Raw genomic sequence first — 27609 nt, forward strand, 5'->3', positions numbered from 1 at the left:
AATTAGATGTGGGACTGTTGGGGGACCGAGGGTTCTGTGAGAAAATTGAAAGGGTAATTGAGGAATATGTAGGTTTCAACTGTATGGGTGAGGTGGCGATGGCAGTTATCTGGGAGGCTCTAAAGGCGGTGGTGAGGGGTGAGGTGATCTCATTTTAGGCCAGGGTGGACAAAGAGAAGAGGTTGGAGCGGCAGAGGGTAATAGATGAGATGCTGGAGGTTATGCAGAAGATGGGGACCCAGCGAAGTTGGAAAAGAGGAAGGAACTATTGGCGAGCTTTGACCGACTATCTACCAGGAAGGCGGTGTGCCAACTCAGGCGAGCAAGGGGTGCAGTTTACGAGCATGGAGAGAAGGTGTAGTTAGCGGGTCAACTGCGGAGGGAGGCGGCGGGAAGGGAAATTGTTCAGGTGAGGGACAGGGCGGGGAAGTTGGTGGTGCCTCCGGAACTGATTAACAAGGTCTTTGAGGAATTCTATGAGAGGTTGTACAGGTCAGAGCCACCTGGGGGAGATCGGGAGATGCGGGAATTTCTAGATGGACTGGAGTACCCGAGGTTCAGGGAGGGGGACAGGGCTACATTAGAAGGAGCGATAGTGGAGCAGGAGATAAAAGATGCGATTGGGAGGATGCAGTCGGGGAAGGTGGCAGGGTTTTCGGTGGAATATTATAAAAAATTCAAGGACAAGCTGGCACCCCTGATGGTGGGGATGTTTGAGGAGGCGATAGGGAAGGGGGTGTTACCACAAACTTTGGGGCAGGCATCGATTTCCCTGTTGCTTAAAAAAGATAAGGATCGGACGGAGAGTAGGTCGTATAGGCCCATATCACTTTTAAACGTGGACGCAAAAGTATTGGCGAAGGTATTGACAGGTAGGCTAGGTGAGTGCCTCCCGATGGTGATCGGTGAAGATCAGATGGGGTTCGTGAGAGGGAGGCAGCTCTTTTCAAATGTTAGAAGGGTATTGAACATCGTTATGGCACCGGCAGAGGGGAAGGAAACAGTTGGTTGTGGCATTGGATGCCGAGAAGGCATTTGACCGGGTAGAATGGGGTAATTGATGGCTGTTCTGGAGTGGTTTAGGAATGGACAAAGATTTGTGGACTGGGTAAGGCTATTGAGTGTCCGCACCAATAACATCAGCTCGAGATACTTTTCTCTCCACGTGGGACCAGGCAGGGATGTCCTATGTCCCCCCTGCTGTTTGCACTCGCGATTGAGCCGTTGGCCATCACATTAAGATGTTCGAGAGTATGGAAAGGGATAGTGCGGGGGCGGGGGAGGTGTAGAGCATAGGGTGTCCTTATATGCCGATGACTTGTTGTTATACGTGACGGAACCGAGTGTGTCAATAGGGGAAATATTGGAGCTGCTTTGGGTGTTTGGGTCTTTCTCGGGGTAAAAATTAAACCTGGACAAGAGTGAGTGTTTTGTGGTGCCTCGGCCGTGGCTGGGGTGGAGGGGCTGCCATTCCGTAGGGCAGAGACTCACTTTAGATACCTGGGGATGCAGGTTGCCCGGGAGTTGGGGGGGGGGGTTCTGTAGGTGCAAAATTTCTAGTTTGGTGGGGAGAGTGAAAGCTGATCTAGCACGGTGGGATGGTCTCCCTCTGTCACTGGAGGTCGGGTGCAGGCGGTTAAAATGAACATGTTGCCACAATTTCTGTTTATTTTCCAATGCCTACCGATTTTCCTGGCAAAGGCATTTTTCAGAGAGATTGAAGGAATGATTACCTCGGAGGGAAGGTGGCCAGAGTTAGAAAGGTGCTGCGACAGAGGGGAAGGCAGACAGGGGATTTGGGTCTTCCTAACCTGATGTATTATTACTGGGCGGCGAATGTGGAGAAGGTGTGGAACTGAGTCAGAGGGGTTGTTTCCCAGTGGGTCAGAATGGAGGAGAGTTTGTGCAGGGGGTCGGGATGAAGGCACTAGCAACAACGCCGCTCCCGATGGCCCCGGGGAAATACTCAGGGAGTCCGGTAATAATAGCTTCATTGAGAATTTGGAGGCAGTTTCGTCAACACTTTGGGTTGGGGGCAGGGTCACGGGAAATGCTGATTCGGGGGAACCACAGATTTGAGCCAGGGAATGGGCTGGAAATTTTCGGAAATGGGAGGAGAAGGAGATTAAGACACTAAAAGATTTGTTTCTTGGGGGTTGGTTTGCAGGATTGAAGGAGCTGGAAGCGAAGTATGGGCTGGAGTAGGGGGAAATGTTTAGATACATGCAGGTTCGAGATTTTGCCAGAAAGGAGATACAGAGCTTCCCGGTGGAGCTGGCCTCCACATTGCTGGAGGAGGTGCTGACGACAGGGGGACTGGAGAAGGGGGTAGTGTCGGCGGTTTACGGGGCTATTTTGGAAGAGGAGAAGGCACCACTGGAACGGATCAAAGCAAAGTGGGAGGAAGAGTTGGGAGAGGATATGGAGGAGGGGTTCTGGTGTGAGGTGCTCCGGACAGTGAACACCTCCACCTCGTGCACGAGGTTAGGGCTGATACAGCTGAAGGTGGTATATAGAGCACGCCTCACAAGGGCGAGGATGAGCCGGTTCTTTGAGGGGGAAGAGGATGTGTGTGAACATTGCGTGGGGGAGCCCCGCAAATCACGTTCATGTGTTTTGGTCCTGTCCAAAGCTGGGGGATTACTGGAAGGAGGTTTTTAGGATAATCTCTAAAGTGGAACACGTGAAACTGGACCCAGGTCCTCAGGAGGCCATATTCGGGGTGTCGGGATTGGAAACGGATGTGGGGGCAAATGTTGTAGCCTTCGCCTCGTTGATCGGCCGAAGACGGATCCTGATGGGTTGGAGAGCAACCTCTCCACCCTGTGCCCTGACGTGGCGGGGGGACCTGTTGGAATTCTTGACTCTTGAGAAGGTTAAGTTTGAACTGAGGAGAAGGATGGAGGGGTTCTACAATTCATGGGCGTTATTCATTATGCACTTTTACGACTAGATAACATCGAACATTAGTTGGGGGGGGGGGATTGGGAGGGTTGGGGGAGGGGGACTGTATGTGTTAATGGTGACTGTGGGTGATTCCGGATTCCTTTTTGTCATTTGTTTATGTTAACATGTGGGCTAACGTTTGGGGGTTTGGTGGGAGAATGGGATCGTTGTTATTGATATGGGGATTGACATTATATTCGTTACAGCTTATTGTTTATTGTTGGTGGGTGCAGATTTGGGAGAAAATGTGAAAAAGGAGAATAACAATATTTTAAAAAATATATTTTCTGACAATCACAAGGCACTGTTAGCTGCTCAGGTGGGATGTTGATGCAAACTGGTATCAACAGGCACTTTGGAGGCGGTAGTCCTTTGTCCACCAAGCAGACATCTTTCCTGGAAGAGTGAACTGTTGGAGGATTGATCATCAGGGCACGAATGAGCACTATTTTCCAGGACTAACCAATACATCACCTTTCTCAGGCGAAGGACAGAACCCTGGAATTTGCAGCACTGACTCGGTTCCCTCGTCCCTGGGCATTTTTGACTGCATTCATGGAACCACCAAGATAAGCAAAATTAACCAACAGCTCCAGTCAATAGGAAATTATTCCACTAGATTTGTGTGATTACCACAGAAGGAGCAAGTAACGATTTCCTTCTGTAACACACATCTATCCTCCAACTCTTCATTCTCCCAAGAACGTAGGAGGATGGCTGGTTGTGGACCCCCCTACACATATGCCCGATAACACTCCTTAGCAACCATAGGAACTGGAGTAGATCATTCATCCTCTCAAGTCTGTCCTGCCATTCAGTTACATCATGGCTGTTCTGTATCCGAACTCCATCTACCCACCTCGGTTCCACACTACTTAATAGTGTGCACTTAATACACACTACTTGGCTAACAAAAATTTACCAGCTTCAACTTTGAAATTTTCAATTGAACCCCAGCATCAGCAGTTTTGGGGGAGAGATTTATAGATTTCCACTATTGTGATGTAGCCTTAATGGTCTAATTCTATTTTTAAGGTTATACTTGCTTGCTCTGGGCTGGCCGAACAAGAGAAATAGTTTTGCCCCATAGAACATAGAAAAATACAGCACAGAACAGGCCCTTCAACCCACGATGTTGTGCCGAACCTTTGACCTAGATTAATCATAGATTATCAAAGAATTTACAGTGCATCTGCAGAGGCACAATGGAGGAAGGCGCAGGGTGTACAGTATGAATATGGGGAGAAGGCGAGCAGATTGCTGGCACACCAATTGAGGAAAAGGGGAGCAGCGAGGGAAATAGGGGGAGTGAGGGACGAGGAAGGAGAGATGGAACGGGGAGCGGAGAGAGTGAATGAAGTGTTCAAGACATTTTATAAAAAATTATATGAAGCTCAACCCCCAGATGGGAGGGAGAGAATGATGGACTTTTTGGATCGGCTGGAAATTCCCAAGGTGAAAGAGCAGGAAAGGGTGGGACTGGGAGCACAGATCGAGGTAGAAGAAGTGGTGAAAGGAATTAGGAATATGCAGACGGGAAAGGCCCCGGGACCGGACGGATTCCCAGTTGAATTCTACAGAAGATATTTGGACTTGCTCGCCCCGGTACTGACGAGGACCTTTAACGAGGCAAAGGAAAGGGGACAACTGCCCCCGACTATGTCTGAAGCAACGATATCGCTTCTCTTAAAGAAGGAAAAGGACCCGCTACAATGCGGGTCCTACAGACCAATTTCCCTCCGAAATGTGGATGCCAAGGGCCTGGCCAAGGTAATGGCAACGAGAATAGAGGAATGTGTCCCGGGGGTGGTTCACGAGGACCAAACTGGGTTTGTGAAGGGGAGACAGCTGAACACGAATATACGGAGGCTGTTAGGGGTAATGATGATGGCCCCACCAGAGGGTGAAACGTAGATAGTAGTGGCGATGGATGCCGAGAAAGCATTTGATAGAGTGGAATGGGATTATTTGTGGGAGGTGTTGAGGAGATTTGGTTTTGGAGAGGGGTATGTTAGATGGGTGCAGCTATTGTATAGGGCCCCAGTGGCGAGTGTGGTCACGAATGGACGGGGATCGGCATATTTTCGGCTCCATAGAGGGACAAGGCAGGGATGTCCTCTGTCCCCATTACTGTTTGCACTGGCGATTGAGCCCCTGGCGATAGCGCTGAGGGGTTCCAAGAGATGGAGGGGAGTACTTAGGGGAGGAGAAGAACACCGGGTATCTTTGTATGCGGATGACTTGCTATATGTGGCGGATCCGGCGGAGGGGATGCCAGAAATAATGCGGATACTTGGGGAGTTCGGGGATTTCTCAGGGTATAAATTGAACATGGGGAAGAGTGAGCTGTTTGTGGTGCATCCAGGGGAGCAGAGTAGAGAAATAGAGGACCTACCGTTGAGGAAGGTAACAAGAGATTTTCGTTACCTGGGGATCCAGATAGCTAAGAATTGGGGCACATTGCACAGGCTAAATTTAACGCGGTTGGTGGAACAGATGGAGGATGATTTCAAGAGATGGGATATGGTAGCCCTGTCAATGGCAGGGAGGGTGCAGGCGGTTAAGATGGTGGTCCTCCCGAGATTCCTCTTTGTGTTTCAGTGCCTCCCGGTGGTGATCACGAAGGCTTTTTTTAAAAGGATAGAAAAGAGCATCATGGGTTTTGTTTGGGCCGGGAAGACTCCGAGAGTGAGGAAGGGAATCTTACAGCGTAGTAGGGATAGGGGGGGGCTGGCACTACCGAGCCTAAGTGAGTACTATTGGGCCGCTAATATTTCAATGGTGAGTAAGTGGATGGGAGAGGAAGAGGGAGCGGCGTGGAAGAGATTAGAGAGGGCGTCCTGTAGGGGGACTAGCCTGCAGGCTATGGTGACAGCCCCATTGCCGTTCTCACCGAGGAACTACACCACAAGCCCGGTGGTGGTAGCTACACTGAAGATTTGGGGACAGTGGAGACGACATAGGGGAAAGACTGGAGCAATGGGGGGGTCCCCGATAAGAAACAACCATAGGTTTGCCCCGGGGGGAATGGATGGGGGATATGGAATGTGGCAAAGAGCAGGAATAACGCAACTGAAAGATCTATTTGTGGATGGGAAGTTCGCGAGTCTGGGAGCGCTGACCGAGAAATATGGGTTGCCCCAAGGGAATGCATTCAGGTATATGCAATTGAGGGCTTTTGCGAGGCAACAGGTGAGGGAATTTCCGCAGCTCCCGACACAAGAGGTGCAGGACAGAGTGATCTCAAAGAAATGGGTGGGGGATGGTAAAGTGTCAGATATATATAGGGAAATGAGGGACGAAGGGGAGACTATGGTGGATGAACTAAAAGGGAAATGGGAAGAAGAGCTAGGGGTGGAGATCGAGGAGGGGCTGTGGGCAGATGCCCTAAGCAGGGTAAACTCGTCGTCCTCGTGTGCCAGGCTAGGCCTGATTCAGTTTAAGGTATTACACAGGGCGCATATGACTGGAGCACGGCTCAGTAAATTTTTTGGGGTGGAGGATAGGTGTGCGAGGTGCTCGAGAAGCCCAGCGAATCATACCCATATGTTTTGGTCATGCCCAGCACTACAGGGGTTTTGGATGGGGGTGACAAAGGCGCTTTCAAAAGTAGTAGGAGTCCGGGTCGAACCAAGCTGGGGGTTGGCTATATTTGGGGTTGCACAAGAGCCGGGAGTGCAGGAGGCGAGAGAGGCCGATGTTTTGGCCTTTGCGTCCCTAGTAGCCCGGCGCAGGATATTGTTAATGTGGAAAGAAGCCAAGCCCCCGGGGGTGGAGACCTGGATAAATGACATGGCGGGGTTCATAAAGCTAGAGCGGATTAAGTTCGTCCTAAGGGGGTCGGCTCAAGGGTTCACCAGGCGGTGGCAACCGTTCGTCGAATATCTTGCGGATAGATAGATGGGGGAAAAAAAAAGAAGGCAGCAGCAGCAACCCAGGATTGGGGGGATGGGGGGGGGGGGGGGGGGTGGGCGGGGGGGGGTGTAGCTTGTGACAAGGCAGTTGCCAATTAGGGTTAGTTTTCATTTTTGTTATTTAATATTTATTTATTTTTTGTTTTTTGTTTATATAAAATAGGTCATTGTTATCTGTGTTGTTATAATGTTGTGTAAAGGATGCACAATGTACTGTGTTGGTTGACCAAAAATTTTCAATAAAATATTTATTTAAAAAAAAAGAATTTACAGTGCAGGAGGCCACCCGGCCCATCGAGTCTGCACCGGCTCCTGGAAAGAGCACCCGACCCAAGGTCAACACCTCCACCCTATCCCCACAACCCAGCAACCCCACCCAACACTAAGGGCAATTTTGGACACTAAGGGCAATTTATCACGGCCAATCCACCTAACCTGCACATCTTTGGACTGTGGGAGGAAGCCGGAGCACCCGGAGTAAACCCACGCACACACGGGGAAGACGTGCAGACTCCGCACAGACAGTGACCCAAGCCGGAATCGAACCTGGGACCCTTGAGCTGTGAAGCAATTGTGCTATCCACAATGCTACCCTGCTGCCCTAAAGAACAAATTAATCGACACTATATCATTCTACCGTAACCCATGTACCTATCCAATAGCTGCTTGAAGGTCCCTCATGTTTCCGACTCAACTACTTCCACAGGCAGTGCATTCCATGCCCCCACTACTCTCTGGGTAAAGAACCTACCTCTGACATCCCCCCTATATCTTCCACCATTCACCTTAAATTTATGTCCCCTTGTAATGGTTTGTTCCACCCAGGGAAAAAGTCTCTGACTGTCTACTCTATCTATTCCCCTGATCATCTTATAAACCTCTATCAAGTCGCCCCTCATCCTTTTCTGTTCTAATGAGAAAAGGCCTAGCACCCTCAACCTTTCCTCGTAAGACCTACCCTCCATTCCAGGCAACATCCTGGTAAATCTCCTTTGCACCTTTTCCAAAGCTTCCACATCCTTCCTAAAATGAGGCGACCAGAACTGCACACAGTACTCCAAATGTGGCCTTACCAAAGTTTTGTACAGCTGCATCATCACCTCACAGCTCTTAAATTCAATCCCTCTGTTAATGAACGCTAGCACACCATAGGCTTTCTTCACAACTCTATCCACTTGAGTGGCAACTTTCAAAGGTGTATGAACAAAGACCCCAAGATCTCTCTGCTCCTCCATATTGCCAAGAACTCTACCGTTAACCCTGTATTCCGCATTCATATTTGTCCTTCCAAAATGGACAACCTCACACTTTTCAGGGTTAAACTCCATCTGCCACTTCTCAGCCCAGCTCTGCATCCTATCTATGTCTCTTTGCAGCCGACAACAGCCCTCCTCACTATCCACAACTTCACCAATCTTCATATCGTCTGCAAATTTACTAACCCACCATTCAACTCCCTCATCCAAGTCATTAATGAAAATCACAAACAGCAGAGGACCCAGAACTGATCCCTGCGGTACGCCACTGGTAACTGGGCTCCAGGCTGAATATTTGCCATCGACCACCACTCTCTGACTTCTATCGGTTAGCCAGTTTGTTATCCAACTGGCCAAATTTCCCATTATCCCATGCCTCCTTACTTTCTGCATAAGCCTACCATGGGGAACCTTATCAAATGCCTTACTAAAATCCATGTACACTACATCCACTGCTTTACCTTCATCCACATGCTTGGTCACCTCCTCAAAGAATTCAATAAGACTTGTAAGGCAAGACCTACCCCTCACAAATCCGTGCTGACTATCCCTAATCAAGCAGTGTCTTTCCAGGTGCTCAGAAATCCTATCCTTCAGTACCCTTTCCATTACTTTGCCTACCACCGAAATAAGACTAACTGGCCTGTAATTCCCAGGGTTATCCCTAGTCCCTTTTTTGACCAGGGGCACGACATTCGCCACTCTCCAATCCCCTGGTACCACCCCTGTTGAAGGGGAGGACGAAAAGATCATTGCCAACGGCTGCAATTTCATCTCTTGCTTCCATAGAATCCTTGGATATATCCCGTCAGGCCCGGGGAACTTGTCTATCCTCAAGTTTTTCAAAATGCCCAACACATCTTCCTTCCTAACAAGAATTTCCTCGAGCTTACCAGTCTGTTTCACACTGTCCTCTCCAACAATATGGCCCCTCTCATTTATAAATACAGAAGAAAAGTACTCGTTCAACTCGTTAAGTGGTGTCCTGAATATCGGCTACCTTAGTTGCTGGACTACAAATCCGGTTCCCATTCCCCTGCCAAATTAGTTTAAACCCTCCCGAAGAGTACTAGAAAACCTCCCTCCCAGGATATTGGTGCCCCTCTGGTTCAGATGCAACCCGTCCTGCTTGTACAGGTCACACCTTTCCCAGAATGCGCTCCAATTATCCAAATACCTGAAGCCCTCCCTCCTACACCATTCCTGCAGCCACGTGTTCAAATGCACTCTCTCCCTATTCCTAGCCTCGCTATCACATGGCACCGGCAACAAACCATAGATGACAACTCTGTCTGTCCTGGCTTTTAACTTCCAGCCTAACTCCCTAAACTTGTTTATTACCTCCACACCCCTTTTCCTACCTATGTCGTTGGTACCAATGTGCACCATGACTTCTGGCTGCTCCCCCTCCCCCTTAAGGATCCTGAAGACACGATCCGAGACATCCATGGCCCTGGCACCCGGGAGGCAACATACCTTCCGGAAGTCTCGCTCGCGACCACAGAATCTCCTATCTATTCCCCTAACCATTGAATCTCCTACTACTATTGCTTTTCTATTCTCCCCCCTTGCCTTCTGAGCCCGAGAGCCAGATTTAGTGCCAGAGATATGGCCGCTAGGGCCTTCCTCCGATAGGTCATCCCCCCAACAGCATCCAAAACGGTATACTTGTTTTGAAGGGGAATGGCCACGAGGGATCCCTGCACTGTCTGCCTGTTTGTTTTCTTTCCCCTGACTGTAACCCAGCTACTCTTGTCCTGTACCTTGGGTGTGGTTACCTCCCTGTAACTCCTCTCTATCACCCCCTCTGCCTCCCGGATGATCCGAAGTTCCTCCAGCTCCAGCTCCAGTTCCCTAACACGGTCTCTGAGGAGCTGGAGTTGGGTGCACTTCCCGCAGGTATAGTCAGCGGGGACACCGGTGGTATCCCTCACCACCCACATATTACAGGAGGAGCATGCAACTGGCCTAGCCTCCATTCCCTCTTACCTTTCAGAATAGAACTGCCCTGTGGACCAACTGGACCTCCGCCCTCCGACTCTGCTCCCAGTCAGCTGCGCTCTCTGTAAACTCCTGGCTCCCTTCTAGCTCTTTGCGGAAATATAGGAAACAAAATGAAAGGAGCACCTTACTCCCTCCTCACCTAACTCCCTCAGTCACCAAACTCTCACTATAGCACTCAAATGCACCAAATTCAGCACTCCCTCAGTCACCAAACTCTCACTATAGCACTCAAATGCACCAAATTCAGCACTCCCTCAGTCACCAAACTCTCACTATAGCACTCAAATGCACCAAATTCAGCACTCCCTCAGTCACCAAACTCTCACTATAGCACTCAAATGCACCAAATTCAGCACTCAGTGCAAACAAAGTCTGCACTGTAGTGGATCACTTTTATACTGTGAATCTACCCTCTGAAAACTGGCCTAATCCAATTAACTAATTAACAAGCTCCAGCTGCAAGTACCTACAAGTAGAATCTTTGCTTGAAGCTGATTGAAAATTTACCTTCTTCTAAATCAAACAGCAACTTTTAAGTTAATTAACTAAATAAAAGAAAGACTAGATTTGAGATAAAAATGAACTCTTATACTCCCTCAGTCACCAAACTCTCACTATAGCACTCAAATGCACCAAATTCAGCTCTCAGTGCAAACCGTCATCTATACTAACTACTCCTTTGATCATTTTAAATCTCAATTAGATCACCCCTTAATCTTCTATATTCAAGATAATGCAAGCCTAGACTATACAATCTGTCCTCATGATTAACCTTTTAGCCCTAGTATCATTCTGGTAAATCTGCACTCCAACCCCCTTAGGCCAATGGGCACAATTCAGTGGCTTCATTTTGTTCGAGCGAGACTAGGCTGGTGAGTAGCGGGAGAGATCAAAAACGAGAACCGTGCTGGGTGCCAAACTGTTTGCGATGCAACCAGCCTGCTTCTCTAGGCAAAATTGGGATTCCGCCATAGCCTGGTGTGAAACCAATAATCACCACTTAAGGCCTATTTCCATACAATTAACAGGAGCCACCCCATACCCAATGGCCTCCCGTCATTCATTGGCCTCCCCAGCAAGTAGTCACGCTGGCGCCGATTAGTATTCCTTTTTAAAAACATGAACCTGGCAGAAGGGCTGCTGCGGGGACCCTATGAGATGAGTAACCATCTTCACTCGCAGGCAATGAGCCCAGGGGCATTGGGCTTATCGTTCCTGTACTCGGGGGGATGTTGCCATGGGAGGCTAGATTCGGGGGGGGGGGCACTGCTATGGGAGACAACCGTGCCCGGGTCCTCCATGCCAACCCCTGGATCATTACGTACCCGTTTTTTGTAAGGGCCACGAAGAATCCAGCACGAGTTTTAAGGATACAAAATAATAACGTTTATTTACTATAACAATATATATATATAACAGTAGCAGTAACTTCCCTTGCTACCTTCTTCTTCCTGCTGGTTCCTGAACTGGCCAGCTTATTTATACTAGGAGTTTCTCCGCCCCCCTTATTGGGGAAGTTCATACTCCTGTAGGATTATGGGATAGTCATTAGTCCCCAGCCAATCGTAAGTAGGCAGGTTATAACATCCCTCCCCCCCAAAGTCCAAGGAATCCACCGAAGACCCTGGCGAAGGAAGGCGTCGAACTTGTTTGGCCGCAGGCCGGACGCCATTTGCACGCGGCGCTGGATCAGGCGGCGTGTAACGAGACGGAGACCGGCGCTTCCGTGATGAACGGCGCGGTTGTACATCCACGGCCTGTGGACCCGAGGATTCCCCCTCTGATTCATCCTGTGTCTCCATCTTGGAGTCAGAGTCTGCTGCCTCTGTCATGTCAGCGTCTCTATCTCCATTCGGTCCCGTAACGACCTGCGCAGGCTTCGAGTGAGGCACCAGTGGAAGATTTTGAGGACTACCTTCCCTTGTCTCTGGTCTTTGCGGCTGTTGAAATGAGCTCCGGGGGCGGGGAATCTTTTGAGGGGATGATCTTCTGGACCGGACGTGGTCTACATGTTTTCGCTGGAGACGACCCTGGGCTTGCACTTGGTAAGATATAGGGCCCGTTTGGCGAAAGATTACACCAGGAACCCATTGGGCACCACCAGCAAAATTCCGCACGAATACTGGGTCACCGGGCGCAAACTGCCGAATCGGACGATGCCGAGACAATCCCTGTCGTTCTTGTGTGCGGCGTACTTTTGCGCCAATGTCCGGGAAGACCATACTAAGGCGGGTGCGAAGTCTTCGGCCCATTAGGAGTTCTGCGGGAGCTACCCCAGTCACTGCATGGGGGGTGGTCCTGTACGTAAACAAAAAGCGAGCCAGTCTCGTGTCCATTGATCCGGAAGACTGCTTCTTTAGGCCTCTTTTGAATGTTTGCACTGCACGCTCTGCCAACCCATTTGAAGCCGGGTGGTAAGGGGCAGTGCGGATATGGCGGATGCCGTTCATCTTTGTAAACCTAGCAAACTCCTCACTCGTGAATGGAGTGCCATTATCCGTGACCAGCACCTCGGGGAGACCATGCGTACTAAATGATAAACGCATCTTTTCAATTGTTGCGCAGGACCTTGTCCCCTGCATCTTATGCACCTCCAGCCATTTGGACTGGGCGTCAATTAGTAGAAGGAACATGGATCCCTGAAAAGGGCCTGCAAAATCTGCATGCAAGCGTGCCCAAGGCCGCCCTGGCCATTCCCGGTGATGTATGGGCGCGGCCGGCGGAAGCTTCTGATGCTCCTGGCAAATGGAGCAGTTTTGGGCCACCTTCTCAATGTCGGTGTCGAGGCCTGGCCACCAGACATAACTCCGGGCCAACATTTTCATCTTGGTCACGCCCGGATGCCCATTGTGCAAGTCTGATAATATCAGCTCCTGGCCTTTTTCCGGGACAATCACACGCGTCCCCCACAAGAGGATGCCGTCTTCCACGCTGAACTCTGACAGCTTGGAGGAAAATGCCCGCAACTTGCCTGGGAGCTGTCTATGCTGCCCACCATACAGGACTACGTGCCGAACCTTTGACAAGACTGGCTCCGTCTGGGTCCACTCACGGATCTGTGATGCCGTGACAGGCAAGGTGTCCATAAAATTTAGGGTTGCAACCACCTCACTAGTCGTGGGGGTCGACATGGGGCCGGTCGATAAAGGCAATCGGCTCAGTGCGTCGGCATTTGCTATCTGCGTACCTGGTTTGTGCTCCAGAGAATACTCATATGCAGCAAGCAACAAAGCCCAGCGCTGGATCCGTGCAGAAGCAATGGGCGGTATTGGCTTATCCTCTTTGAAGAGTCCCAGCAGGGGCTTATGATCAGTCACGATAGTGAAATGGCGGCCGTACACATACTGGTGGAAGCGTTTCACCGCGAAAACCACTGCCAGGCCCTCCTTCTCGATCTGCGCATACTTTTTCTCCGCTGCAGTCAATGTGCGGGAGGCGAAAGCTATCGGTCGCTCGGCCCCGTTCTCCATTTTGTGGGACAGGACAGCCCCAATACCATACGGGGATGCATCACATGTGACGAGCAAAGGCTTTCCCGGATCATAGTGGGTTAGTAACCCAGACGACGACAATTGTTGCTTTACCTGCCGGAAAGCGGTTTCTTGCGGCTGACCCCAAACCCAGGTGTGATTTTTCTTTAGCAGCAGGTGCAAGGGGGCCAGCGTAGTTGCCAGATTGGGGAGGAACTTCCCGTAATAGTTTACGAGACCGAGAAAAGAATGAAGATGCAAAGTGTCAGTCGGGGTGGGGGCACCTTCTCTGCGACGGGGTGCAGACCCTCGCGGTCCACCCGATAACCTAGGTAGACTACTTCTTTTGCCTGAAATACGCACTTTGTGTGACGTAAATGGACTCCAGCCTCCGAAAGGCGTCTAAGGACAGCCTCCAGATTTTCCAAATGCTCTTGCTCCGACGTCCCTGTAATCAACACGTCATCTAGGTAGACAGCCACACGTGATAAACCTCTCAAAATGCCCTCCATAACACGTTGAAAAATTGCGCAGGCAGAGGATACTCCAAAGGGCAACCGTGTATATTCATACAGGCCCCGGTGTGTGTTAATTGTTACATATGGTCGGGAGGCAGGGTCCAGCTCCAACTGCAGGTAGGCGTGACTCATATCTAATTTTGTGAATGAGAGTCCACCTGCAAGTTTTGCGTAGAGATCCCCTATGCGAGGCATTGGGTATCGGTCGAGTCGGGAAACTGTATTCACTGTAAGTTTATAGTTGCCACACAAGCGAACTGTGGCATCTGGCTTCATTACTGGTACAATTGGTGCTGCCCAGTCAGCAAAACGGACGGGCCTGATAATACCCAAACTCTCCAAACGAGTGAGCTCCCCTTCTACCTTCTCGAGCAAAGCGTAAGGCACTGGGCGCGCCCGGAAATAGCGTGGCATGGCTCCTGGTTCAACTTGGATACGGGCTACGGCCCCTTTTATTTTCCCCAAACCAGGCTGGAATACATCTGGGTATCATCCTAGCACCTCAGTCAACCCTCCAGAAACTGTTTGGAGGATGTGCTGCCATTGCAACCGCAAATAGCGCAACCAGTCCCGACCCAACAGGCTGGGCCCATGGCCACGCACTACGATAAGTGGGAAACGCCCCTCCTGGCGTCCATAGACAACAGGGGTCATTGTAGTTCCTGCAATGTCCAGTGGTTCCCCCGTGTAGGTGGCCAACCTGGCCTGTGAGTCAGTTAATGTAAGGGTCTGTATACCCTGCTTGATGCGGTCGAATGTCCTCTGGGCGATCACGGAGACCGCTGCGCCAGTATCCAACTCCATCTCCAGCGGGTGGCCATTGACCCGTACTGTCACCTTAATGGGGGCCACACGGGGAGCTGCCACGCAATGCAGCTGCAGGCAGTCGTCCTCCGTCTCCACGTCCTCAGGAGTGGTCGCCGCAGGTTCATCCACATGGAAGGTACGGCCTCTGGGCTGGTCCCAGTTATGGCCCCTGGGCTGGTCCCAGTTTCGGTCGGAACGACGGCGCCTCTGGCGTCCCCAGGACCGCCGTCCGCGACGGGGTCGGCGCCTAAAGTCTGACACGGACATGGCTCCTCATCCATTGGCTCTGGAGAAGGCTCCCTTCGGGGAGGAATGTCCGATGGCCACTGGCGTCGGTCCGGTCGTTGCCCCGCCCAAGGTACCACAGGAGTGCAGGGGGACGTTTTTGGACGGAAAGGGTTGCACCCCAAGGCACGCACTTCCATTCCCTGTAGCTCCTGTACTCCTCGCTCTGCGCTCTCTCGGGACAAGACTATTTGTATTGCCTGTTGAAAAGTCAATGTTGGCTCCGCTAACAACTTTCTCTGGGTTGCTGCATTGTTAATACCGCAAACCAAACGGTCACGTAACATTATTGTTTGCCCGGAAATAGTAACGCATCCGTTGTGTGTACTGGTTCCAGCTTTCCAGCGCAGCATCAAAAACATCCAAACGTCCGTACAGAGGCATGGTATAATAGAAAACAACTTCCAACCTGTATCCAACAAAAATCCAGGGAGGTGGCTTCAGCAGTGTAGACAGCTATTCACTTTTGCCTTCGTCGCCAGTTTTGTAAGGGCCACGAAGAATCCAGCACGAGTTTTAAGGATACAAAATAATAACGTTTATTTACTATAACAATATATATATATATATATATATATATATATAACAGTAGCAGTAACTTCCCTTGCTACCTTCTCCTTCCTGCTGGTTCCTGAACTGGCCAGCTTATTTATACGAGGAGTTTCTCCGCCCCCCTCATTGGGGAAGTTCATACTCCCATAGAATTGTGGGATAGTCATTAGTCCCCAGCCAATCGTAAGTAGGCAGGTTATAACACCGTTCCAGGGGCAACCCTAGTGCCTGCCTGTCTACCCCCACTGATGTAGCCACGTAAAATGGCTGCTTCCCGATTAATTTGGCCAAAACCCGATTTAAAATGGCAAACCGGAAAGGCTGCTGGGAAAAGCAGGTAACAAGACACAAACGGACAGCTGCAGACAGAATAGCATATTCGGCTCTGGGGAAGTTGGCCCTGATCGATACTCAGGGCTATTAACAGCCCATCAACCCAGACATTTGCAGTACATTCAGGACTCTTAACAGCCCATCCACCCAGACATCTGCAGTTTAATCGGCTATCCCCGGGAACAAGTGCAACATATTAGCAATTGAATACCGGGCCAGACCTGTCGGCGCCTGCAGTGGCCGAAACAAAGGCCACCCCCCGATCGGGGAATCGCCTCGCAATTGGACGTATCGAACCCAGTGATTGGGAACAAGTCCAATCACTTGGGACTCAGGGTCAAGGGCCGCCCCGGGAGCCGGGAAGCCCCTGGGCCCTATAAAGTGAGGGGCCAAGTTAAGATCTCTCTCTCTCTCCCTTCTTCGCCTGCTCGAGACCTCCGCAAGAACAGCAACCGGCAACCGTAAGTTTGAGTCCAGCGATCGCTATCCGATAAAGACTCCTAGCCATCGACCTGTAGCAGCCTTTTGAACCCCGCTGGCCAGATCCGATTGGATAAGCCATTCGTTTCCCTGACCTGGTGCGCTCTTCCTAAAGTTAAGTATTGGCCAGTAGTGATAGGTTTATTATATAGATAGTAGGATTATTGTGTAAACATTACTTGTTGTATATAATAAATGACCATTGATTTCAATCTTACTAAGCGGTGTGCTGACTTATTAATCATAACTTGAACTTGAACCACGTGGTGGTATCAGAAAGATGCCTGGCGACTCGTGAGCAAAGGTGGCGTAATCAGAGCTAATAAACTAAGGCTAAAAAGAGCAACACTGACCACCCACAAGTCCCACTGACCACGGAGGTCTCTGGCCATGCGGCTCAATTTAATTACCAATAGGGATTTGTCAATTGTGCTCAAGGGAGCACTTCACACATCCCAAGTGGATCCCTGTAGATGGTCGTGCCATGTAGCATGTGGGGCTCATTGCCTAGCATTCCAATCACACCTTGATTCATGGACTGTGCGAGGCAGCACCACAGAAGCAATAGGCAACCTCCGAACACCCAGGGGATGGGCCCCAGCCCGGGCACATGTCCGCAGCCAAGGTTTGGCGACGTTCTGTTTGGGTATTTGGAGCACAGAGTGTGCGGTCCGTGGAGCAGAGCCCCTCCCCCTCTGCAGCTGGATGTGCGTGGGCAGGGCGTGTCCGTTCGGGGGGGGGGGGGGGAGAGGGGGGAGGGGCACGACCCATGTCAGTGGGATGGGTCATGGGGTTGGTGGTCGGCCTGCATCGCGGATCAAAAAGCCAGAGGCGTTATACTGGTTGTGGTGAGGGAATTTTATTTGTCTCGTACAAGTACACACCATTGTCCCACTCTCCCAAAGGTGCAGCCCCACTCTCTCAACCTTCCCCCCCCCCCCCCCCCCCCCCCACCCTCTCAGTGATCCTCAACGTGCTTGGCCTTCCTTGCTCTAGGTGTATCCCCAGGATGCACATCAGAGGGAGGCAGCCGCACGATCCTGGCGAATTGGCTGGCGAGCCTTCATTTGCGGCGTGACACCCGTGGGGCCTCGTTAAGTGGGCCAATTAACCTTGTATTGCATTGCTGGCCTTGCCGGGCCGAGCGCCGGGAAGCTCGTGGCACTTCTTGCTAGCTACCAAATATTTCCAGAGAATCTCGCCCGATTTCTCCTTCCTGAGGTGCAGATGGGGTCTAACCAGAGCTCTGTACACTTGGAACAAAGCCTCCTTTGTATTACTGTCTTCTAGAGATAAAGGCCAATACGCCATTAGTCCTTTTAACCACATCCTGCCTGAACAGCTCAGGTATAATCACCGGTGTGGGGTTACCTGGAACATTGCTGAGCAGGGCACTGCACTATTGAAGCAAACGGTTCAAGTGGCTGAATAAATCTGGGGGCTTGCTACAAAATGGGACGCACGAATGTGCGCTGCATCATTGTAGTGTGCTGCCTACTCCACCACCTGGAATTACGGAGAGAATTGCAGTTTCCTTGGGCAAAGCAATAGGAGGAGGCATCGTTTTAGATTTAAAGATTGGGGAAAGATGAGGGAGAAAGAGAGGAAAAAGGCCAGTGCAACTGATTGCAGCCACTGAGAGGTCAGGGAGTAATTTATGAGAGCACCACCTCTGGTGACCTACTCATTCTGAAATGTTGCATAAAGCCCCTCCTTGTTAACTCCCTAATCACTTCATTGAAGCTGGCCTGAAACCTAGGACAGGGAATGTTTATTTGGGCTCATCCCACTCCGTGTTAAAACCAAGCCCTGCTTGCTGAAAGCTAAATTTTATGTGATATTTGAAAGAAATAGTTTGGAAATTCCACCTTGTGTACATCCTTTAATCGTGGGGGCAGATTGTCTCGTATCCTCCTCATGGCTTGGAGAGGTGGCTCATTGAAGTACGGTGGTTCACCATCCACCATTTCTATTACCATGACACCAAGAGACCATATATCCACCTGAAAAATAATTTAATTTTGTCCATTAAAACACATAACAATAACCTAATATGTTGATCACAGCCACTGAAGCTATAGTCTGGATGGAATTCAAAGTTTAATGAGTCAATGTGGTTCCTGCAATTGATGATATAATTTAGAAACCAGAAAGTCTGGTTTCACGGAGAACCATGCTGCACAACCCCAGGTGGTCTTATCCTTACTTCAGTTCCATACGGTAATCTGGAGATCACCTCTGGTGCCATCCAGTATGGGGTTCCAACCAGGGACTTCCTCCTGGGAACTTCTTTTGACACTTGAGCACAGAACCCAAAATCTGACAATTTAATCTAAAAATAAAACATAAAATAGTCAAGTCAATTTCCTGTGCTAAATACCATTTACTATCATCCTCAAAGTTTTTCTTTTGGAAGTCAAACAACTTAAACTGTAAATGTTGGGAGTAAAGGAGTTCTGTGGTTGCTCACTGTTTATTAAATATATTAACATTCTATTAACCAAACCTGAAAGAGGGATACGTTGCTGAAGTTTTTAATCTTGCACTCATCATGACAAGAATGCCTAATTTCAAACTATCACAGCAATGATAAAGGATGCTGATTGGTTGGTACGCTGACTCCGTCTGGCCAAGACATTGCCAGCGAGAATGCGGCAGGAAAATATAGATTCCCTAAGCTCCCAAATAGTTCAAAAAAGGTGAAAGGCTTGAACATATTCCCTATGTTTGTAGAGAATGGGCCCCTTGTATGAATGTACGTCACTTCTACCGAGCCCCATTATGAGTTTGACTGATTATCATAAATTAATTGCTAGTGTATAGTTATTGGTACACTCAGGATAGTTCAGCCAGTGCTGCCAATTGTGAAATGACAAGTATTAATCACATTCCATTAATTACTTCATCATCCAATTATGACACAAATGGAGATATCTAATGGTATGAGGAAAAGCATCAAAAATATTGCTTACCCTGCCGTCACTGGTTAGAAGTATAGAGTCACTTTTTATATCCCTGTGGATAACCCCCTGAGAATGAAGGTATGCTAGAGCCTTCAAAACAGAAAAGCAAACTGTTGCTATTTGTTCTTCATTCATTCTGCAATTTAAACAAAAAACAATCATGGTTACAACCATTTGCTCTGAAATAGAAAAAAATTCCTTCCACTCTATCCCAACCTTTGCCACACAGCAGGTTTTTATTGCTGATTATATGAATTAATACATTTGCTATCGGGGTGGCTGGTGGGTTAGGGACCAAAGTTAGATTTTGTATTATTCCAACTCTATTCCAAATTGAATAAGGTTTGTTCAGGATCTGTTTTCCTCTCTCCTCCACCCAATGGAAATGAATAAAAATGACATTATTTAATTCTTTGATCGTATTTGACCAGCTTGCTGCTTGAACTTTCTAACGATATAGCTGTGCACTGTGAATTGTGTGCAATCAGTAAAACAAGGCAGACTTTCTATCCTGGATAATAGAGTTGGTTTTGATCTTAATGATTACCTGTGCTCTCCTCTTTGATGAATATACTCTCCTCCTTCCAATTGAACCAGACTAAAATTTTAATCTAATTTGCTCTTTCAAATATTGATTAGCCCGCTGTGGAACATCGGTCAGTGGTTCAGCTTTCATTTTACTCTTTGTTACATCCAAATAGTTCAGTATGTAATCTTTAATTTTTCTTAATACAATTTAGAAATGTAATTTGGACAAATAGAGGATTCATTGACACCTGGGGCAAAATTCTCCCGAAACGGCGCGATGTCCGCCGACTGGCGCCCAAAACGGCGCCAATCAGACGGGCATTGCGCCGCCCCAAAGGTGCGGAATGCTCCGCATCTTTGGGGGCCGAGCCCCAACATTGAGGGGCTAGGCCGACGCCGGAGGAATTTCCGCCCCGCCAGCTGGCGGAAACGGCCTTTGTTGCCCCGCCAGCTGGCGCGGAAATGACATCCCCGGGCGGCGCATGCGCGGGAGCGTCAGCGGCCGCTGACAGTTTCCCACGCATGCGCAGTGGAGGGAGTCTCTTCCGCCTCCACCATGGTGGAGACCGTGGCGGAGGCGGAAGGGAAAGAGTGCCCCCACGGCACAGGCCCGCCCGCGGATCGGTGGGCCCCGATTGCGGGCCAGGCCACCGTGGGGGCACCCCCTGGGACCAGATCACCCCGCGCACCCCCCAGGACCCCGGAGCCCGCCCACGCTGCCTTGTCCCGCCATTCAAAAGGTGGTTTAATCCACGCCGGCGGGACAGGCAATTTATCGGCGGGACTTGAGAATCGAGCGGGGGGGCCCGCCAACCGGCGCGGCGCGATTCCCGCCCCCGCTGAATCTCCGGTGCCGGAGACTTCGGCAACCGGCGGGGGCGGGATTCACGCCAGCCCCCAGCGATTCTCCGACCCGGCGGGGGGTCGGAGAATGAAGCCCATGGTGTTGCATGAAATTGAAATATGTTTACGGTTGAATATTTTGTCCAGGGCAAAATCCAAAGCATGAAACAATCATATTTTGCAAAACATAAAATACAGCAAAGAAAATGTAATTCTTAGGCTTTTAATTACAAAAAATAAATAATGATGTCAATAAGCCAACAGAAAAGGGTTTGGAAACGCAATGCAAAAAGTATCATTAACACACTGAGAGATGGTTCAGTGTATTCAATCAGCCAAATGACGTTACAAACCATCTGTTCAAAAAACTGACTACAGGAAAAATATGGGGGTTGAACTAACACGAACATTGCAAAGTTAAAACTGTAGTCAAAATATTGTTAAATATTTATTTTAAAAATCAAATTGCCACATTTAGAACATATTTCTTGTTTCCTTTCTTGATGTGAGGCTACATGGGTCACATTGTTTAATAATTCATATCAGCATGGCTGGTAAGGCCAGCATTTGTTATCCATCCCTAATTACCCTTTGATGCTCGATCAATAACTCCAGAAGCGAGATTGGAGACAATTGAAGACTTTATTACACTAGATGTTTCCCCCAGCAGCGCAGGTACAGAAGGCAGCTGCTGGGGAGACACGGGCTCTTATACTCCGCCTTACTGGGCGGAACCAGCAGGCAGGCTCAACCAATGAAAACAGTACCTCCTACACCAATGGTCTTACAGCATTACAGGGTACCGTAATACCTCTAATACCGACTACCACACCCTTGAACTGAGTGGCTTGCTGGGCCATTTCAGGGGGTATTTCATGCTGTGGGCCTAGAGTCATGTGTCGGCCAGACCAGGTAAGGATGGCAGATTTCCTTCTCTAAAGGACATTAGTGAACCAGCTGGGTTTTTATGACAATCGACAATAGCTTTGTGGTCCCAGAACATTAGCCTGGGCCTCTGGATTGGGCCTCTAGATAAAAATAGATTCAACAAGAAGGCAACTCCTAAATAATGCTCTACAGTTTTGTTAACTGAATCAATTGTAGAAGACAGAGCAGAATTTACATATTGCTGCTGGAAGCATGGTTGACATAGGACAAGTAGTAATTGAATCCGCTTTCACATTTTGTCAATTGACCAACACACCATTTAAATTTTCCCATTTACACTGAATGGACCCAATAAACAAGAGGAAAGGCTTGCAGAATTTTCAATATTCTACTGGGTAATTTCTGATATAACACTGGTTTTCGGCAAAGCTAAATTTGATGGTTATAAAGGCACCAATTACCAGCATGTTGTTACCATGGTAGCAATGTAAACTCGTTAAAACATTTGCAATTTTGAAATTAACTCCTTTCTGGCTGATAAAATCACCAAGCATAGACTAGGCTCCAGAGACCTTGGGCGGGATTCTCCGAACCCCCGCCGGATCGGAGAATCGCCGGGGGGGGGGGGGGGGGGGGGGGGGGGGCGTGAATCCGGCCCCCGAATTCTCCGGCACTGGAGATTCGGCGGGGGTGGGAATCGCACCGCGCCGGTCCCCCCCAGCTATTCTCCGGGCCCCCTGCAGGCGATTCTCCGGCCCACGATAGGCCGAAGTCCCGCTGCTTGTGTCAAAATTTAGAAACTCAGATCCTCCCAAAGAATAGGGGCGTCATTCTCCGACTCCTGCCGGGTCGGAGAATGGCCGTTGGCCGGCGTGAATCCCGCCCCCGCCGAAGTCTCTGGTACCGGAGATTGGGCGGGGGCGGGAATCGGGCCGCGCCAGTTGGCGGGACCCCCCGCTCAATTCTCCAGCCCGGATGGGCCGAAGTCCCGCCCAGAAATTGCCTGTCCCGCCGGCGTAAATTAAACCTGGTATTTACCGGCGGGACCAGGCTGCGTGGGCAGGCTCCGGGGTCCTGGGGGGGGCGCGGGGCGATCTGACCCCGGGCGGTGCCCCCACGGTGGCCTGGCCCGCGATCGGGGCCCACTGATCCGCGGGCGGGCCTGTGCCGTGGGGGCACTCTTTCCCTTCCGCCTCCGCCACGGCCTCCACCATGGCAGAGGCGGAAGTGACTCTCCCCACTGCGCATGCGTGGGAAACTTTCAGCGGCCGCTGACGCTCCCGCGCATGCGCCGCATTTCTGCGCCAGCTGGCGGGGCAACAAACGACATTTCCGTCAGCTGGCGGGGCGGAAATCCCTCCGGCGTCGGCCTAGCCCCTCAATGTTGGGGCTCGGCCCCCAAAGATGCGGAGCATTCCGCACCTTTGGGCCGGCGCGATGCCCGTCTGATTGGCGCTGTCTTTGGCGCCAGTCGGCGGACATCGCGCCGTTGGGGGAGAATTTTGCCCTAGATGTCTCAAGCTCTTGTATTCCATGCCAGACGACACACATTGCTTTTTCGATAAGCAAAGGTTGGACTGACCAATCTGATCCCACCCCACAGAAAAAGTGTGACAGGGTGACACAGTGGTTAGAACTGCTGCCTCACAGCACCAGGCACCCGGGTTTGATTCTGGATGGTTGGATTTGTTTATCGTCACTGAGGTACAATGAAAAGTATTTTTCTGTGAGCAGCTGAAACAGATCATTAAGTACATGAAAATAAAATAAAAAGAAAATACATCATGGGGCAACACAAGGTACACAATGTAAATACATAGAAAAGATTGGTACGATTATAAGAGATGTAAAAAGAGGATCTGTTTGGGAGAGTTCGCAGAGAGTTGCCACACTCCTGCCCAATCTTGGGACCTTTTTCTGGCCTTGGGTCTGACCTGGTCTTAGGTGGAGCCTTAGGTGGAGCTTGCACGTTCTTCCTGTGACTCTGTGGGTTTCCTCCAGGTGCTCTGGTTTACTCCCACAATCCAAAGATGTGCAGGTTAAACAGCTTGCCATGGTCAATGAATGGCGTTATGGGGATAGGGTGGGACGTGGGCCTAGGTAGAATGCTCTTTCGGAGGGTCGGTGCAGGCTCAATGGGCCGAATGGTCTCTTTCTGCATTGTAGGGATTGGGCCAACCGTTAGGCACCAGCAGCATCATGAAGAAATCCACACCTTACTTTGGCCCCGAATGTTTTGACTATATGAGCAAATGTATCGGCAGATGGCAGCAATGAGAATTTAACAGAGGTGAACATTGCGATACACACAATAAAAATGCTCAAAAGTTAACATTGTCTATTTTGAATCTTTATATTCCACTGCACACAAGGAAACTATCACAATTATTGTGATTGAAGAAGGCTTAGTTTCTCTGTCTTCAATCTAATTTTGCCAACATAGTTTAACGCAGTTCTTTAATTGAAACAAAATGCTGCAGAAAAAACGTAATTGCTGCATCATTGCATCTAAGATAATAGAAGTTAAACATAAAAAAGTTAATGAACTAGAGTTTTGATGGTGAATCTCCACAAAAAATGGGCTATTGCTGGTTCCCTAGAGGGACAGTGTGTATAGAGCTGAAAAGAAAATCTTGCTCGTGGCCTTATTGCTGCCCGCTGAGATTCCTTACTATCAAAAATAGTCACCTGACATTCTGCAGACATCAAGCGGCTATGAAATCAGAGGAAGCTGAATAACCCATCTCCTACTCATTTCAATGGAAAACGTAATCAACCTTCGGAAATTCAGAAAAAGTGAACTATAAAGTGTTAATAACTCGAGTGAGTTAGCGAGAATCTTTTGCAAAGTTCAAGAGTCACTTTTAATGACTAGTTACATGAACACAGCAAACTGAAAATGTAATCGCTTCTGAGTTTTAACAAAAAAGAGACTTGATACACATTCAGCTAATCATGCATATTACCCAACTGCTATAACAACTCCAAATATAATTTTGGGGTAAGGAAATGTAGTTTCTGGTAGGCCTGTTCAATTGTTGTGGAATATTACTGAGTGCTAAATATACACGTATATCTGAGAAAAACAAAAAGTTAGGAGGCATTTGAGTTATAAACTGAAAACAAAATTCCAATTAAGGGGCAATTTAGCGTGGCCAATCCACCGACCCTGCACATCTTTTTGTGGGGATGAGACCCACGCAGATACGGGTAGAATGTGCAAACTCCACACGGACAGTGATCCGGGGTAGGGGACCAGAGTCCTCAGCACCACTGCACCGCCCTGGAGTTATAAACTTATGGGCAATAATATGAAGCTGCAATGTTCAGTGTCATTAATGAAGAATCCTCGGCAGGATTCTCCGTCAGTGGATACTGGATTTGCGAAACGCGATTGGGCGGAGAATCGGCCGTGACGCCAAAATCAAGGTGGGCGCCAATACGTTCTCCACCTTACGCATAGTAAGCGCCTTTTGCATATTATTAGTGGTCCCGACCCGTTATTCTCCAGGGGCATGACAATACTCTACCTCCTATGGGGGGGAATTACCAACGGCAAGTTTCACTTGTGGTTTTAAAAATCGGGAAATAGGCGCTGTGGCTGATGAGGGAGAGAGAGGAGGTAGGACATGCAGAAGCATGACCGGGGGCTGCCAGGGTTGACTGGATAGAGGGGATCCTCAGCCAGGCCTGGGGGGGCAGCGAGGAGTGACAGGGGTGACCACGGAATTGACTGTGGAGTCGAGGTGACCCCCAAGGACCACCATTGCTGCAGGCTTTGCTGCGCACCCCACTGACTGCCCTCTGTGGCCCGTGGTTGTACAGAGTGACATCGGCTGTAAGGTTGCCCCCACCCCGCCACCCCATCCCACACCCTCCACCCCACCAACTCTCCCACCGCCCTCCCCCATCCAGCAGCCCACCCACCGGTGGGGCAACACACAGCCCATCCAAGGGCAACATACACAGTAGCCCCTGCAGGAGGGTGCCAGATGTGAGCCGCGGAGCGTACCGCTGGCATGGGTAGGGTCAGCCCTGGTACCCCTGGCAGTAGGGGCGGGCGCCAGGGGCCAAGGCACCCGCAGTGCCAGGCATCGATGGGGCTCGAGGTGCGAAGAGCAGAATGCCAGGTGGAAAGGCCGTGGGTAGATATGGGGACATAGGGAGGGAGGGGAGGTGGACAAGTGGGGGCAGGGCCTGCAGTGCAGACCAGTGCCACCATGTAGCCAGGTGGATCTGGTTGGGCACGGGGGTATGCACCATGCTAACATGTCTGCCTTTCACACCCTGAAGACAATGGACTTCGGAATTCAACCAGGAACCGCGGCCTTCATCCTAGACGCCGCAATCCTGGGGGATGAACTGAGCCTGTCTGAGCTGGAGCTGCTCGAGGAAGACGCTGAAGCGGAGCTTGCCCCAGAGGAACGGGAGGCAGCAGGTGAGGATGAAGAGCCGGCCGCCCCAAAGGCCGAGAGGAGGAGAAGGTGCCGCATGAGGCCCTGTATGTACCGGCAGTGCCCATCATTCAAGGACCTGCCAGATCGGGCATGTCGTCAAAGACTCCAGTTGAGCAGGAGTACAGTGCCAGGTCAAGGCGCACCTGGGGAGGACACCCGCTCCCGGTGGCCGTCAAGGTGACGGGCGCCCTGAATGTTTACATCACGGCGTCCTTCCAGGCGGCGAGTGGGGACCTGTCTGGAATCTCACAGATCTCAGTCCACAGGTGTATCTGTGCCGTCACGGAGGTCCTATATGGCCAAAACCTTCACCCCCAAGGCCTCCACCCCTGACGCCACCCATGTGGTGTTGGCCTGGGTGGCTCGCATGGTCAGCCCTGCCCCCTGCTCCTGCAGGCGGTACGAACTCTCCAATTGCATCTGCAGGTGCTGGATGGTTGTCGACACCCCCTCATCCAGTCCCTAGCTCTGCTACTGCATCTCCACTAAAGATAGGACCGCCCTTGCCAGAAGCCTGAAACCCATCCGGATGGCAACTAGTCCCTGGGGTCAGGCCACCCTCTCGGGGGTTCCTACCTCCACCTGCTGTACCATAGCACGTGTGTGGTGTGCGCCAGATGGTGCCCCAGGAGCCTCTTCACTAACATGCCCAACCGAGGTGAGTGTCTCTGGGATGGTGGAGGATGTTGGAGACAGTTGTGATGGAAAGTCAGTGTCATCCCCGGACTGGTGCTCTGGGGTGTCTCGGACTTCGGGTCAAGGGCTCCCATAGGTGTCCGTTTTCTCCTCCTCGCTGCTCTCCTCCTGGGGTTGTGGCTGTGGTCAGGGGTGGGGAGCAGCAGAATGGCCCGCCTCATTGCCAGGGGATCCTGTAAGACACAAGACAAGATGCATGTTTGGTTGGGCTGGCAGGTGGTGGTGGTGATTGGCTGGGGGGGGGGGGGGGTTGCGTGGATAGATTGAGCGGGGGGTGCATGTGGCGGTGGAGGGGGCGGCATGCAGGGGTGGTGGAGGGGGCAGCATGGGGGGTGGTGGATGTGGTGACACACATGCCATCAACCTCAACTCAGCGGGCTCTGACTTGCTCGCTGAATGCCGGCCTCCACCTCGGTGACCACCCTTCTCCCTGAGCCCAGCGATCAGGTCCAGTGTCCATTGTTCTGCTGCGATGAGGCGCTGCAGGTCTTGGAGTTCCCCCCCGTGGTCTTATCCCTCTCCCAGAGGTTGTGGGCTGACTACTCCTGAAGGTGGGGGAAGAGACAGAAAATGAGGAGTGTGAGTTGGATGCATCACTCAGCACAGGTGGCCGGTATGGGTGCTGCCAGGTGGTGCAGGGTGGGAGTTCGGTCGCCCTATAGGTGGGGG

General features: G+C 50.5%; 1 protein-coding gene across 13 annotated transcripts in view; it reads right to left on the reverse strand.

Annotated features, from left to right (window-relative positions):
• Nucleotides 1–27609, reverse strand: part of pak5 (p21 protein (Cdc42/Rac)-activated kinase 5) — a 458196-nt gene that overhangs the window by 23278 nt on the left and 407309 nt on the right. For 12 of the 13 annotated variants that reach the window (XM_072506274.1, XM_072506242.1, XM_072506321.1 and 9 more), the window contains 3 exons: nucleotides 19538–19664; nucleotides 18772–18897; nucleotides 18434–18568 (listed from right to left, as the gene is read on the reverse strand). In XM_072506274.1, the coding sequence (XP_072362375.1) occupies nucleotides 18434–18568; nucleotides 18772–18897; nucleotides 19538–19664 (388 nt within the window). The remainder of the gene's footprint in view (nucleotides 1–18433; nucleotides 18569–18771; nucleotides 18898–19537; nucleotides 19665–27609) is intronic. The other variant, XM_072506265.1, reaches the window with a different exon arrangement.

Source organism: Scyliorhinus torazame, chromosome 1 (assembly GCF_047496885.1).
Source record: "Scyliorhinus torazame isolate Kashiwa2021f chromosome 1, sScyTor2.1, whole genome shotgun sequence".
Lineage (NCBI taxonomy): Eukaryota > Metazoa > Chordata > Chondrichthyes > Carcharhiniformes > Scyliorhinidae > Scyliorhinus > Scyliorhinus torazame.